General features: G+C 36.6%; 1 protein-coding gene across 1 annotated transcript in view; it reads left to right on the forward strand.

Moving 5' to 3' along the window:
* SLC44A5 (solute carrier family 44 member 5) overlaps positions 1 to 17,156 on the forward strand; it is a 376,131-nt gene that overhangs the window by 292,064 nt on the left and 66,911 nt on the right. Inside the window, exon 4 of the mRNA XM_060142527.1 lies at positions 7,008 to 7,092. Coding sequence (XP_059998510.1) covers positions 7,008 to 7,092 — 85 coding nt within the window. The remainder of the gene's footprint in view (positions 1 to 7,007; positions 7,093 to 17,156) is intronic.

Genomic DNA, 17,156 nt, shown 5'->3' on the forward strand with positions numbered 1-17,156 from the left:
CCTTTTGTTTCACTACCTTCTGACATTTTTCAGGCACCTTCATAATTCCATCTTCCAAAATATTTTATCTTTTTGAGCAAAGAACTGTTCCAGGTGCCTTTTACAGTCTTCCAGGGAATTGAAATTTTGTCCATTAAGAGAATTTTGTAAAGACCAAAATAAATGGAAATCCGAAGGTGCAATGTCTGATGAATACGGCAGATGAATCAGAACTTCCCAGCCAAGCTGTACCAGTTTTTGCCTGGTCATCAAAGAAACATGCAGTCTTGCCTTATCCTGATGGAAGATTATGCATTTTCTGTTGACTAATTCCAGATGCTTTTCATCGAGTGCCACTTGCAGTTGGTCTAATTGGGAGCAGTACTTGTTGGAATTAATTGTTTGGTTTTCCAGAAGGAGCTCATCATAGAGGACTCCCTTCCAATCCCACCATATACACAAGATCACCTTCTTTGGATGAAGACCGGCCTTTGGTGTGGTTGGTGGTTTATTTCGCTTGCCCCATGATCTCTTCCATTCCACATTGTTATACAGTATCCACTCTTCATTGCCCATCACAAGTTGTTTTAAAAACAGAATGATTTCATTACGTTTCAATAGACAATCTCATGCGGAAATACGGTCAAGAAGATTTTTTTCACTTAACTTATGTGGAACACAAACATCAAAGCGATGAACATAACCAAGCTGGTGCAAATGATTTTCAACGCTTGATTTGGATGTTTTGAGTATGTCGGCGATCTCACGTATAACGTTGATTGTTCTCAGTTAATGTCTCGATTTAATCGCTATCAACTTCAACTGGTCTACCCGACCACGGAGCATCGTCCAGCGAGAAATCTCCAGCATGAAACTTTGCAAACCACTTTCGACATGTTCCATCAGTCACAGCACCTTCTCCATACACAGCACAAATTTTTTTTTTTTTTTTTGCATTTCGGTTGTGTTTCTTGAAATAATGAAGCATCATATGCTGAAAATGTTGCTTTTTTCTTCTATCTTCAATATTAAAATGGCTACACAAAAATTCACCAATTTTGATGTCTTTTTTTTAAGTGCATGCTGATATGACAGCTGTCACATGCAATCTAACAAAATGGTTTCCAATGAAAGACAACTAAGTGTTACTAGAGCCATCTTATGGAAAAAGTGAACAAACCTTTTGGCCAACCCAATACATTCAGGTCTTTAATTCATTTTGATTTTATTTTTGTATATGGTATTAGAAAATGTTCAAATTTCATTCTTTTACATGTAGCTGTCCAGTCTTCCCAACACCACTTATTAAAGAGACTGTCTTGGGGCTTCCCTGGTGGCACAGTGGTTGAGAGTCCGCCTGCTGATGCAGGGGACACGGGTTTGTGCCCCGGTCCAGGAAGATCCCACATGCCGCGGAGCGGCTGGGCCCGTGAGCCATGGCCGCTGAGCCTGTGCGTCCGGAGCCTGTGCTCCGCAACAGGAGAGGCCACAACAGTGAGAGGCCCGCGTACAGCAAAAAAAAAAAAAAAGAGACTGTCTTTTCTCCATTGTATGTTCTTGCCTCCTTTGTTGTAAGTTGACCATAAGTTCATGGGCTTATTTCTGGGCTCTCTGTTCTGTTGCATTGATCTATAAGTCTGTTTTTGTGCCGATACCATATTGTTACTATAGCTTTGTAGTATAGTCTGAAGTCAGGGAGTGTGATTCTTTCTCAAGATTGTTTTGACTATTTAGGGTATTTTGTGTTTCCATACAAATTTTAACATAGACATTTTTCCAAAGAATACAAATGACCAACAGGCACGTGAAAAGATGCTCAATGTTGCTAATCATCAGAGAAATGCAAATTAAAACCACAACTAGATATCACCTCATACCTCTAAGAATAACTGTCATCAAAAATAACACAAATCACAAATGTTGGCAAAGATGTGGAGCAAAGGGAACTCTTGTACACTGTTTATAGGAATGTAAATTGGTGTAACCACTGTGGAATACAGTATGGAGGTTTCTCAAAAAAAAAAAAAAAAAAGTGTGGCGCAGTGGATAAGACTCTGTGCTCCCAATGCAGGGGGCCTGGATTTGATCTCTGGTCAGGAAACTAGATCCCACATGCATGCCACAACTAAGAGTTCGCATGCCACAACCAAGGAGCCCATAGGCCACAACTAAGGAGTCCATTGCTGCAACTAAGGAGCTGGTGAGCCACAACTAAGTATCCCTGGAGCCTCAACTAAGGAGCCTGCCTTCCACAACTAAGACCTGGTGCAACCTAAATAAATAAATAAATATTAAAAAGAAAATGCAGTACTTAAAAAAAAAATAGAACTACCATATGACTCAGCATTTCCACTCTGGGGTATATAGCCAAAAGAAACAAAAACACGAATTCAAAAAGATACATATACTGCAGTGTTCATAGCAGCATTATTTACAATTGCCAAGATATGGAAACAAATGTCCATCAACAGATGAATGGATAAAGAAGATGCGTATATACATACAATGGAATACCACTCAGCCATAAAAAAGAATGAAATTTTGCCATTTGCAACAGCATGGATGTACTTGGAAGGCAATGTGCTTAGTGAAATAACTCAGACAGAGAAAGATAAATACTGTATGATATCACTTATATGTAGAATCCAAAAAAATAAAACTAGTGAATAAAAAAAGTATATGGGATTAAATTATAAGAAAGAGCTCCATGATGGCATATCCCCCAAAAAATCAGGGAGGAAAAGATCATGTGAAATCTATATATTTTGGAAATTTTTAAGAGTGTGAATAAACATCTACATCAGTGGCTCTCAACTGGAGCAGTACCACTGCATAGGGGGGTCTTCTGGAAAATTTGAGTTGACTTTTTGATTGTCACATGTTTTGGAGGTACTACTGTCTTTTAGTGGGTAGGTGGAAGCCAGGGAAGATAGATGCCTGGCAATATCTGGGACAGTTCTGCAAAACCAAGAATTGCCCCACTTCTTGCCTAACTTTCCCATGTACCACTCATGTAGGTGACAATTTACTTTTAAATATTTGAATCTAGAACTTCTGTTTTAAAATTACAAATTTTTATTTTTGCATGGTTTTAATAACTACCAAGAGAATTTTAGGAAAGATTGTACTTTTTTGGTTGGAATTTACTAAAATTTTTTCATTTAGGAAAATCATATCATTGAAAACACCACTTACAGTATTTGAGTCTCCTACACAATACACCTGAATCCTCCTGCAATTATAACTGTTACATTCAGTGATTCTATCTATAGCTGCAAGTACCTATTTTACTGTGTCTTCTAGCTTGGTCACATGTGAGCATTTGCAATATTGATATGCATACTGTTTAATTAGAACTTATTTTCTTAGTTCTCATTTACATTACAGCTATTGTTTGTTTGTTTTTAAGAAATTGTGTGTGTGGGGGTAGATGAGTTATGTATAAATAGTACTTCAAGATTTATATAAAAGCAGCATTGTCAAATATTCGTTATAAAAAGGATGTGTTGGGTATGATGGAGTTGAGGAGGACTGACATACAAACCCATGATGCTACAGCACAATTAATCACCTTATATGAGAAGTCCTGACATTTGTGGGGAAATATTCTAGAACAGATCGAGCCAGAAGAAACATAAGTGAGTCAAATGTGTAATGTTAAATTTCCTAGTAGCTACATTTAAGGGAGTAAAAATAAACAGATGAAATTAACCATAACCAAATATTATCATTTCAAATATACTCAATATGAACAGTATTAATGAGATATTTACATTCTTTTGTTGTTGTTGTTCATACTCTCTTTAAAATCTGATGTGTATTTTGCAGTTACATTATGTCTCGCTTCAGATAAGCCACATTTAAGTGCACAGTAGACATATGTGGTTAGTGGCTACCATCTTGGACAGCACAGTTCTAGAAGTTCCATGAATAGAGAAATTCCAAGAAAGGGAGTAAAATGTGAGAAGCCCCTTACTTTACTAATGGACAGAATGACTGCTACTGCATATTTCCTTTTCCTCCTCCTTTTTTCCGTGCCATATTCCTCCAGTGGAGGTGTGGAGAGATGTGGGCTTAATGGAGAAGATAAAGAAAACTAGATACCCTTGACTGAGGTGACTTGGTTGAACTGGCCCTTGAAGCTTTCAGCTCAGACTTGATGTTCCAGCTCAAACACAGAGCATATGCAGCAAAACTTCTGTGCCAGAGGATACGTGGAGAGGTGTAGCAGCAGCTTAGTAAACAGCCACCTGCCATAATTCAAAACTACAAAATCAAGAAGGAGAACTCTTCCCTTGACACTTCCATGTTCATCGTCCTCTCCTTTGTCTTGGGCATGAGATCCCTGTCAACCAGACTCTCTCCTTCTCCCGCCAAGTACAAAGCTCTTCTTTACAGGTGGCAGAGGCTCCAAAATCACCTGTGTTATCTCCTTTCCTACCATATGTGTCTAACATACTGCTCATCCTCATTTAGCTGATATCCTTGTTGTTTCCAGTGTTAAAAAGCTCATTCCCAATCTGTCCTTTAGCAGGCAGCAGTATAGTGACTATAGTCTAATGTTTAAAGCATGAGCCCTAGAGAGCAACACTCCTAAGTTCAAACCCTGTTTATGCCACTTAAAACCCGGGTGATCTTGAGAAGTAAATAAAACTCTGAGCTGCAAATAATATCAGAGGTGAAAATATCTACTTTATAGGGTTATTGTGAGACTCAAATGAGAAATGGATATAATATATTTAGCATAGTACTTGATACATGTAAGCAATTAGTAAATTGAAGCTCTTATTATTATACTGTTTCCTCAATCTATAATTCTTTCCCTACTCCTTGTCACCTTCCAGATTCCTTCTCAAATCTTGGTCATTTTCTAGTCTTTTCCAGGTCCCACCTCTTCTCCAAGCCTTCTACAAACTTTATTCTCTCCTTTTCATGTGTTTGTTGAGAACTCTGATGTAAACTATACTGGTATTGACTTCTAGTACAGGACACAGAGCTATCATTTAGTAAGATATTTAGCTGAATGACTGATGATGAAAAAAGAAAAAATACTACAGCAGGTGTTGCTGATGCCCCACCTCATATCCCCCCAGTCCTTCCAAGTTTGCTTGCAGCTATGGCAGATCGTTTTATCATGCCCACTGACATGGCAACATGGGCAGATGTTCTCCATGGTTCCTCAGAAGGTCCCCAGCAGCGTGGAGTCACCTCACCCATAACAGTATCCCACTCGTTAACATGCACTTTATTGGCTTTGCTCCCTTCCCTGTCTCACTCTCTTCGCCCCCACTTAATCACTTCCCAAATTAACTACGTGTATCAAAGTCCTTGTCTCAGTGTTTGGTTTCTGTGAAACCCAAATAAGACAGGACCTATCATTACTGAGTCCATATTGCACGCCAAGCACCACGTTAGGCATTCCACTTTCTTTATCTTCTTTCATATCCTCAACATTCTTTGGGGCTGGGTATTATTATACCCATTTTTTTAGTAACAAATTGGAAAGCCAAGACTAAAGCATTTAAGTGACTTGTTCAGGGTCATAAAAATATTAAGTAGCAAACCTAGCAATCCAAATGTTTCTTCAGGTGCCCATTTTGAATTAATAATTGTATAGAAAAGGAATATACCATTTTGGGATAAAGTTAAAAGAAACATATTACAGAGTATAGAGTCAGGTAAAATTAGAACTCTTAGGTATCTGACAAACTAAGATATAAAAGAAGAATTTAATAAAATAGTGCCTGGAGACATTATACATTGAACACTTAGATGTCATTTAAATGCCTTATTTATAGTCCATTTTCTTTATCCTGGGACATAAAGATGGGAGCATATGGCAGCAGAGAACTGTCCGAATGAGTCAGATTTTGTAAGAAGGTATTAGAAGATGAAACTGTCAGTGCCTCTATGACATTGAAGAAAGAATTAGACAAAGGAGACTTTTCTGGGTACTCAGATACTAAAAGGGAAGGCTTGGATGGATGAGAAAAATTATTGAGAAAAGTGTCTTTTCCATATTAAAATTCTCATTCAGAATTGATTTATTTTTATCTTCCCAAGTCACACAGGCTATGTACATAAGAGTGATTGAATTGTAACATGAACTGTCAAATCCATTACATGTGGGTAAGGAGATAGCTGGAAATGTTAAAAGAAGCAAAGGACAAAGAGATATGTTTTCCATATACAAAGGCAAGCATTAGGTGACCAATAAATTTCCCAGATTTTTAGGAAACGTATTAATCAAATTAGAGAAATTAGAAACATTTAGTTAGAATTAGGGAGTATGGCCCAATTTAGCTAATGTACGTTGCTTTGTGTGGTTCTGTAGTCTAGCTGATAAGTATATAAGGGCGATGAGTTTGTATGAGGTGGAGCCCACCCAGCATCTTCAGAGAAAACAGAGCCAAATCTTTAATTTCATGAAGTTTGAAAACACTTGATATTTATAGGCAGCTTTGAGATTATCAGACAAAGTGTACAGTGAATTTTTATTATGTGTTACTTCTGAAGTTGCTACTGTTCGCCTTTACAGTGTCATAAGAAATCATAAAGAACTAGCCAATTTGAATTGGGTATTATAGTTTCACTCCTTTGAATTTTTTGTAATGGTCTTCACTTATGTATAACCGAAAAGAATTACATCATAATAGGTACTGCAAATTTATTAGCTCTGCTATGAAGTCATTTAGTTTTGAGCCCTAGCAAAAGTGACTTCTTGCCACCCAAGCATTTGTAGTGTGCCCTCTAATTCACATTTTAATAAATGTCATTTTCTAAGTGCATTACCTCATGTTTTGGCTACAACCCAGATGAATCCTGAGAGAATAAGAAATGTGCTTTCTGACTGATTCATCCATATTTTATTTTACTTTTCATTAAGAAATTACTCTTTTAAGAAAATCAATAATCTTTTGTGATTGAGGGGAGAGGTTAGTGTGTTGCAATGGTGCATTCTAATTTCTCAAATCAGACTGCCTTCAGCCAGCTGTTGCTGATTTTTTTGTCTTTTCTTGTTCCTGCAGCCTGGGTCAATGGCGACCCCAGAAGAGTGGCCTATCCTACAGACAGCCAAGGCCACTTTTGTGGCCAAAAGGGCACCCCCAATGAGTGAGTATGGCCACTTTGCTTTGTCTGATTTTACTGTCTAAGCTGGAACCTAGAAATCACTTTCACATTAATCCTACTCATAAGAGGATTGAAGTTCATAAAAAAGGACTTCCCTCCCCTTTTCCCCAGAGGCAGTTTATAAGCAGGTGGGATGTTTCATACTATATGACTTAAGACAAGATGTCATTGTTCTGCAGCATTTTATTAGAACACACGAAGACTCTGCTTAGTAAAAATATAATTGTACTGGGTGAATTGGACCAGTGATTTTATCGGAAGCCATATTTTAAAATGCCTTATGAAATGGGCTATTGGAAGGCTGAGTTCTGAGGAGCTGCTAAAAAGCTAGACAGTGCAGTTGTTAGAATTGTTTTTGCCACAGTGTCTATTGATAAATCACTCCACCTTTCAAAGTGAGGGGCACACCTAGAAAGTCTTCAATGAGTGGCAGGCCAGCTTTTCATGACAACTAGCCTGCTGCTGACAATGACCCTAAGTAGCTGAAACAAACAAGGGGGAATGTTCCATTAAATTCCTTTCTAATGTTAATTATAACAGAAGTTTTCATTATGAAAGCAAGTTTTCTTTCTTCATCATAAAGAAAAAACAAAACAGAAACATAGATTTCATATTTTTAGAAATTTTTTTCTCCTTTCTCACTGGTCCATTTCTTTTCTGGTAATACCTGAGTTTTTACTCAATACCCTGGTTCTTCATAACCAATTCAGTTTCTATAAAAGTTAGTATTGAAAGGGTAAGAAACCAAGGCAGCAGCAGCGCTCTCTACCACCAAAAACAGCAAAAAGGAGTCTCAGAATATTTCTATTGTGTCCCCATGTTGCTCACCCATAACTTGGAGCTTATTATTCCAAGAGATAAACAGACTTAAAAAATAGGTTTAGGAAAGGGTTAACAACACACACGGAGTAGAATTATTATGGACAATCAAGAGAAACCAGAAATTTGGGTGAGGTTGGGGGGTAAATCCTTAATCATGTCAGGTTGAGTTTATGGCGGGTAAGCTGACATCTATAAAAGGTCCTCATTGCCTATTAGAGACAACTAGACTAAATTCTGATCTAGGATGGTAATTCTTATCTTAACCTCAGTAACTCAAAAGCTCCTAGACATTGCCAACAAAACCTTCACACTATGAAGGACAAAGAAAGCACCAGGTGGTAAAAAGATCACACAAATCTCTAGTTCTTTAAAATAGGCTATTTTTAAAAGGGCCTCTGTAACAATGTTTCCCACACCTAAGCCAATGACCCACTTATTTCCAACAAAAATGGGATACCACAATTTCAGTACATAAAGATCATTCAAAGACAATCCTAGTGTAACAGATATGTTCTTTAAAGTATTATTTACAATAATAGTATATTGGAAACTATACAGATATCTAACAATATGTGGATGGTAGTAAATTATGGCCCATGTATTTAATAAAATATAATGGAGCCATTAAAAATGTACGTTTATATTTTTAAGAATTGATTATGTTAATTTTCTTTATAGTTTTTGGATTTTGTGTCATGATTATAATTGCCTTCCTTCTCCTGAAAATAACATTTAGCTATATTTCTCTAGTATGTCTATGGTTTATTAGAAGTTATAAATTTCTAATGCACTTGGGATTTATTTTTGTGTATGGAATGAAGTAAGAATCAAACTTTCTTTTTTTCCAATTGCAGCACCAGTTGATCTCAGAATAGTTTGTTGAAAAATATGCTCTTTTTCCTCTCTGACTTCTGATACCACAATTATCATTTGGTAAATTTATATACTTCTTTACAAACCACCTATTGTATTCCAAAATATATATTTTTTAAGCCTCTCAATTGTTTTAATTCTTATATAAATGTGTATTAATTTGAAAAGATAAAAAGTTACTTTAAATGGTTCTGACAGTTTTTAGTAGTAAGTGAAAATATTTATGAAAATATCAGATTTCAATCCTTAAAACAGTATGAAATTATCATAGAACTAGCAGAAAGAAAGAAATACAATTACAAACATCAATTTTAAATGTGATAAAGATGGGATTCCAAGTCAGTAGCCAAAGAGTAGATTATTAAATAAGTGGTATTGAGTTAACTGAAATGACATTCATGAATATAAAATAAAATTGGATATTTATCTCATACATTATACCAAAATGAATACTGAAACATAGAAATATTGTATATAAAATATACAACCAAAAAGTAACAGAAGAAAATGCAGGGGCATGTTAATAGAATAATGGGGTAAAGAAGTTTTTTCTAAACATGACCCCAAAGCCAGAAAATGTAACAGAAATTTTAAAGTATGACACAGAGTAATCCCACTTTAACCCACAAAGTGGTATACAAAGTTAAAAGATAAGTGGAAATTCAGGAAAAAGAAATTTTTTCAACATGTATACGTGACAGTGGGTCAGTAGCTTTATTATATGAACTACTTTTATAAAATCAAAAAAGAAAAAGATGATCATTCAGTGTAGAAGTTGGCAAAAGTGATAAACAGGAAATAACATGATATAATGGCCAACAATAACAGAAAGTGCTCATCAACCACAGTTAAAAAAGAAATGCAAATTAATAGAGATATTACTTTAGCTTATTAAGTTGTCAAATAAATTAAAAAGATTAAAATTTCCAGGATTGACCAGAATGAGAGGAAAAAAAGACATCTTATTTTCTACTGGTGGTAGTGAAATATGATAATATTTATCATATTTTATCAAGTATTTATGAAATTTGTATGTTCTTTTTGATTCAGCAGTTTTTCTCCTAGAACATATCTGATGGAAATTTGCATAAACATTCCTAATGTTATAGGTACTATGAAATAGTAATAATAAAATGGAAACAGCCTAAGTGTCTATCAATAGGAGATTGATTAAATGAGTTATGCTAAGATCAGGAACAAGACAAGGTTGCCCACTCTCACCACTATTATTCAACATAGTTTTGGAAGTTTTAGCCACAGCAATCAGAGAAGAAAAGGAAATAAAAGGAATCCAAATCTGAAAAGAAGAAGTAAAGCTGTGACTGTTTGCAAATGACATGATATTCTACATAGAGAATCCTAAAGATGCTACCAGAAAACTACTAGAGCTAATCAGTGAATTTGGTATAGTAGCAGGATACAAAATTAATGCACAGAAATCTCTGGCATTCCTATACACTAATGATGAAAAATCTGAAAGTGAAATAAAGAAAACACTCCCATTTACCATTTCAACAAAAAGAATAAAATATCTAGGAATAAACCTACCTAAGGAGACAAAAGACCTGTATGCAGAAAATTATAAGGCACTGATGAAAGAAATTAAAGATAATACAAATAGATGGAGAGATATACCATGTTCTTGGATTGGAAGAATCAACATTATGAAAATGACTATACTACCCAAAGCAATCTACAGATTCAACGCAATCCCTATCAAACTACCACTGGCATTTTTCACACAACTAGAACAAAAAATTTCACAATTTTTATGGGAACACAAAAGACCCCGAATAGCCAAAGCAATCTTGAGAAAGAAAAACGGAGGTGGAGCAAGTAGGTTCCCTGACTTCAGACTATACTACAAAACTATAGTAATCAAGACAGTATGGTCCTGGCACAAAAACAGAAAGGTAAATCAATGGAACAGGATAGAAAGCCCAGAGATAAACCCACGCACATATGGTCACCTTATCTTTGATAAAGGAGGCAGGAATATACAGTGGAGGAAGGACAGCCTCTTCAATAAGTGGTGCTGGGAAAACTGGACAGGTACATGTAAAAGTATGAGATTAGATCACTCCCTAACACCAAACACAAAAATAAGCTCAAAATGGATTAAAGACCTAAATGTAAGGCCAGAAACTATCAAACTCTTAGAGGAAAACATAGGAAGAACACTCTATGACATAAATCACAGCAAGGTCCTTTTTGACCTACCTAGAGAAATGGAAATAAAAGCAAAAATAAACAAATGGGACCTAATGAAACTTAAAAGCTTTTGCACAGCAAAGGAAACCATAAACAAAATGAAAAGACAACCCTCAAAATGGGAGAAGATATTTGCAAATGAAGCAACTGACAAAGGATTAATCTCCAAAATTTATAAGCAGGTCATGCAGCTCAATAACAAAAAAACAAACAACCCAATCCAAAAATGGGCAGAAGACCTAAATAGACATTTCTCCATAGAAGATATACAGATTGCCAACAAACACATGAAAGAATGCTCAACATCATTAATCATTAGAGAAATGCAGATCAAAACTACAATGAGATATCATCTCACACCAGTCAGAATGGCCATCATCAAAAAATCCACAAAGAACAAATGCTGGAGAGGGTGTGGCGAAAAGGGAACACTCTTGCACTGCCGGTGGGAATGTGAATTGGTACAGCCACTATTGAGAACAGTATGGAGGTTCCTTAAAAAACTACAAATGGAACTACCATATGACCCAGCAATCCCACTACTGGGCATATACTCTGAGAAAACCATTATTCAAAAAGAGTCATGTACCAAAATGTTCATTGCAGCTCTATTTACAATAGCCCAGAGATGGAAACAACCTAAGTGTCCACCATCAGATGAATGGATAAAGAAGATGTGGCACATATATACAATGGAGTATTACTCCGCCATAAAAAGAAACGAAATTGAGCTATTTGTAATGAGTTGGATAGACCTAGAGTCTGTCATACAGAGTGAAGTAAGTCAGAAGGAGAAAGACAAATACCGTATGCTAACACATATATATGGAATTTAAGGGAAAAAAAATGTCATGAAGAACCTAGGGGTAAGACAGGAACAAAGACGCAGACCTACTAGAGAATGGACTTGAGGATATGGGGAGGAGGAAGGGTAAGCTGTGACAAAGTGAGAGAGAGGCATGGACATATATACACTACCAAATGTACGGTAGATATCTAGTGGGAAACAGCCGCATTAGCACAGGGAGATCAGCTTGGTGCTTTGTGACTGCCTGGAGTGATGGGATAGGGAGGGTGGGAGGGAGGGAGACGCAAGAGGGAAGAGATATGGGAACATATGTATATGTATAAGTGATTCACTTTGTTATAAAGCAGAAACTAACACACCATTGTAAAGCAATTATACTCCAATAAAGATGTAAAAAAAAAATGAGTTACGGTACAGTCATATAATAAAATACTATTTAATCATTAAAAGTGATTGAGTAGAGATGTATTTATTGACATGGAAACACACCCATGATATTTTGTTAATTCAAGAAATCAGGTTACGCCATGATTTAGTATAATTATATAATTTAGTATAATAAATGCCATGTATAGTATAATTCTGCCTTGTGATATATATGAATATCACGTATCAAAAAACACCTATATATGAAAGGATATACACATTCCTACATTAATTATTTCTGGGTAGTGGGATTATATTTTTATTTTTATTTATGTGTTTATTGAGTCACTATTATGTTTCCGATAGTGTTCTAAAGGCAGAGGTTATAGTGCAAACAAGTAGACAAGCTACCTGCACTCATGAAGCTTACATTCAATTAGAGGGCAATTACAATAAAGATGTAAACAGTCAAGATAATTTCAAATTGTATGATAAATGTTATAAAAGAAAAAACAAAACAGGTGGCCCCATAGAGAGTGACTGGTATATAATGAGCTGCCTCGTGGTTGCATGGGGCAGGTTAGGACTTTCATGAGTAGGTGACTTTTAAATTGAAATATGAAGGCTAGGAAGAAGGCAGCCTTTCAAAAGCCTTGATAAGAGCTTTAAAGCCAGAGACAAGGGCAAAGGTCCTGAGGCAGGAATGAGCCTATGGTACTCCTGGAACAGAAAGAAGCCCAGGAGGCTGGAGTGTAGCAAAGAAAAAGGGGAGTGGAATGAGCAGATGTCTGAGAACCAGATAGGAGTCAGATTTTGTGGTTCTATGTGCCCTTTAAAAGTATTTGGATTTGATGTATAAGTGCAGGAAGGCCATGGAAGGGTGTTCACCAAGACAGTGATACAATCCACTTTACATTTTAAAAGACCATTCTTGTTGCTATTTATACCTTCTTGAACTGTTTCAATTGTTCACTGTGAGCATGTAGGCAGGAAAATATTAAACTTTTTTTTATTTTGGAAAAGAATTAATGACAGATATTATAAAGTAGAATTATGAGTAATTTTTATTTGCTTATTTATATATTAATATGCATTACAAGTTTCTACCAAAAAATCTAATACTTTTATATTCCCTCCAAATTGTCCAAAAATAAAAGTCTTGAAAGTACATGAGCTGAGGCAATGAGTTACCTTACTTATCAAAGCCCTTTGAAAGAACAAGAGATAAAACATTTTGTTGAAAGAATATACTCTAGAGTCAAATCCTGACTTTACATCTTTCCATTGTTGACCTTTGGGCATTGGACTCAACCTACCTGGCCTTAATTTTCTGATAATAATGCAAAAAATTAAATGAAAGAAGAGTAATTAGGGTGAAACTTACATGTCCTTTTTTTAACAAAGCACTTTCATATTCAATATTATAATACATCATTTGTGAGGTCTCCAAAGGGCCAGTCACTATGCAAAAGGTTGGAATCACTCTAGGAAACAAGACACAGAGTTTTCTCAAGGATCTCAGTCTTCAGGAATATAGCCAAGAAATCCATGGATTTCAGAGAGTTCACGTCCAAGACAGCAACATAGGAGGCTTCTAACTCACCTCCTCCCATGGACACACTGGATCTACAGCTACACACAGAGCAATTCCCTCTGAAAGAAATCCAGAAACTAGCTGAGTAACTCCTATGTATCAGGTGAACAAGGAAATACCCACATCAAAATGAGTAGGAAAGGCTGAGACACAGTTTTGCCATAAACCCCACGCCTGGCTCAGTGCCATACAATTGGGAGGAAATGCCCAGATCCCAGCCTGTCCCTGAGGAATGAAAGGTTTGAACCCCACATCTAGTGCCCCAACTTTTAAGACTCTTGGCCCAAGGGACAGGCCCTCAAAACACCTAGCTCTGAAAGCCAACAGGGCTTGCAACCATGAGACTCATAAGACTATTGTAAACAAAGAAGTTCTTGGGGCTTCCCTGGTGGCGCAGTGGTTGAGAGTCCACCTGCCGATACAGGGGAGATGGGTTCATGCCCAGTCCGGGAAGATCCCACATGCCACGGAGCGGCTGGGCCCGTGAGCCATGGCTGCTGAACCTGCGTGTCCGGAGCCTGTGCTCTGCAACGGGAGAGGCCACAACAGTGAGAGGCCTGCGTACCGCAAAAAAAAAAAAAGAAGTTCTTAACTCACTGTGGTTATTTCCCCCAGACTCATCTCAGAGGGAACAGACAGAAACACCCATCTCCCAGGCTTTTCCTGAAAGAAAGCTATTTGCATACTTCAATAGCTGCTGCATGAGGGTTAGACTTCTAATATGCACACATCTGGGGATGACTACAGTCTTCCCCAGAGCCTGGAGGAGGCCAGTGGGCACTGTCTCTGTGTTTCCCTCTGGCAGCTCCAAGTTGTACTGACTACCTGGTAGGAACTTGTGCACACATCTAGTGCACAAGCTTTTGCAACTGCCACCCAGGGGACACACCCCTTGATCTGGTTCTGGTGGCCCATGGGGCTTGCATTTCATTGGTCCCACAATGAAATGGGACAACTGTAGCAAACAAAAAATCACTTCTTAACTGGTTATCCCCTCAGCTGTCAGTGCAGAGGGAGCAGACTGAAATGCTCATTTCCCAGTCTTTCCCTGAAAGAGATCTATTTATGTACTTTAAAAGCTGGTGTCTGAGGGTCTGACTTCCAATCAGCCTGCATCTATCACTGACTGAGATCCTCCCCTTTGGGACACTGACAGGTCTTGGCACTACTCAACTACTAAGAGCCACTAAGAACAAAGAAAGCAACTTGGACATGCACAAAGGTTTGAGAGACCGTTAAGAGCTGGGGCTGGGATGAATATTAAGGTTCATCTCCTACAAGAAACCAGACTCAGAGAGGCAGCAGTTTTATCTAATGCACAGAAACCAACACATAGAATCAAGGAAAATGAAGAAACAGAGGATTATGTTCCAAACAAAAGAACAGATAAATCTCTAGAAACAGATTTTAATGAAATGGAGATACATGATTTACCTGATATAATTCAAAATAAAGGTCATTAAGATGCTCACCAAAGTCAGGAGAGCAATGCATAAGTATAATGAGAATTTCAACAGAGAGATAGAAAATATAGGTAAAGTATCAACAGAAATCACAGAGCTGAGGAATATAAAAATTGAACTGAAAAATTCATTAGAGGGGTTCAACAGCAGACTAGATAAGCAAAAGAAAGAATGAGCAAACTCAAAGATAGGGCAGTAGAATTCATCTAATCAGAGGAGCAAAACAAAAAAAGACTGAAAAAGAGTGTAGATAGCTTAAGGGACTTATGGGGCACCATCAAGTGGATCAACATTTGTGTTATATGGATCCCAGAAGGAGAAGAAAGAGAGAAGGGGCAGAAAGCTTCTTCAAAGAAATAATGGTTTAAAACTTCCCTAACCTGGGGAAGCAAGCAGACATCCAAATCCAGGAAGTACAGAAAGTTCCAAATAAGATGAACCCAAAGAAACTCATAGCAAGAAGTATTATAATTAAACTGTCAAAAGTTAAAGACAAGGACAGAATCTTAAAAGCAGCAAGAGAAAAACAACTTGTTACATATAAGGGAAACCTCTGTAAGACTACAGGCAGATTTTTCAGTGAGACTTTGCAAGCCGGAAGGCAGTAGAATGATATATTCAATGGTATATATATTGAAAGAATAAAAATTGCCAACCAAGAATACTCTATCCAGCAAAATTATCCTTCAGAATTGAAGGGAGATAAAGAGTTTTCCAGACAAGCAAAAGCTGATAGAGTTCATACTGGCCTTATAAGAAATGTTAAAGAGACTTCCTCAAGCCAAAATGAAAGGATGCTAATTAGTAACAGGAAAGACATATGAAAGTAAAAATATCACTAGTAAAAGAAAATACATAATTAAGGTCTATTTTAGAATAGTCTAAAATTATAATGGTGGTGGGTAAATCATTTATAAATCTAGTATGAAGGTTATAAGACAAAAGTAGTAAAAAATAACTATAACTACAGTAACTTATTAATGGATACACAAGGTGAAAAGATGCAAATTGTGACATCAAGCACATGAAATGTTGGGGGGAGAATAAAAATGTAGAACTTTAGTATGCATCTGCATTAAGTTATCGGCTTAAAATAGACTGCTGTAATATGTCTTATGTAAGCCTTGTGGTAACCACAAAGCAAAAACCTATAGTAGATACACAAAAGGTTAAAAAAAAAAAAAAAAAGGAATCTAAGCATACTACTACAGAAGATCATCAAATCACAAAGGAAGAGAGCAAGGGAAGAAAAGAACAAAAGAACTGCAAAACATCCAGGTAGCAATGAATGAAATGGCAATAGTAAGTCCCACCTATCAATTATTACTTTAAATGTAAATGGATAAAATGATGCAATCTGAAGATAAAGAGTGGCTGAATGAATAATAAAACAAGACTCAACTATATACTGCCTACCAGAGATTTACTTAAGCTTTATGCGCAGACACAGAATAAAAGCAAAGGGATGGAAAAACATATTCCATGCAAATGGAAACCAAAAGAAAGCAGAAGTAGTTATATTTATATCAGACAAAATAAACTTTAAGGCAAAGACTAATAAGTGACAAAGAAGATTATAATGATAAAGGGGTCAATCCAACAAGAGGATATAACCTTATAAATATGTACCCAACTTAAAAGCACTGAAATGTATAAAGCAAATATTAACAGATCTGAAGGGAAAAATTAGGCAGCAATATAATAATAGTAGGGGACTGCAATACCCCACTTTCATCAATGGTTAGATCATCCAGACAGAAAATTAATAAGGAAGAATTGGACTAAATTATAGGTTAGGCTAGATGGACTTAACAGACATTTACAGACCATTCCATCTAAAACCAACAGAGTACACATTCTTCTCAAATACATGGAATATTCTTCAGGATAAATCATGTGTTGGGCCACA

This window comes from Lagenorhynchus albirostris, chromosome 2, assembly GCF_949774975.1.
Source record: "Lagenorhynchus albirostris chromosome 2, mLagAlb1.1, whole genome shotgun sequence".
Taxonomy (NCBI): domain Eukaryota; kingdom Metazoa; phylum Chordata; class Mammalia; order Artiodactyla; family Delphinidae; genus Lagenorhynchus; species Lagenorhynchus albirostris.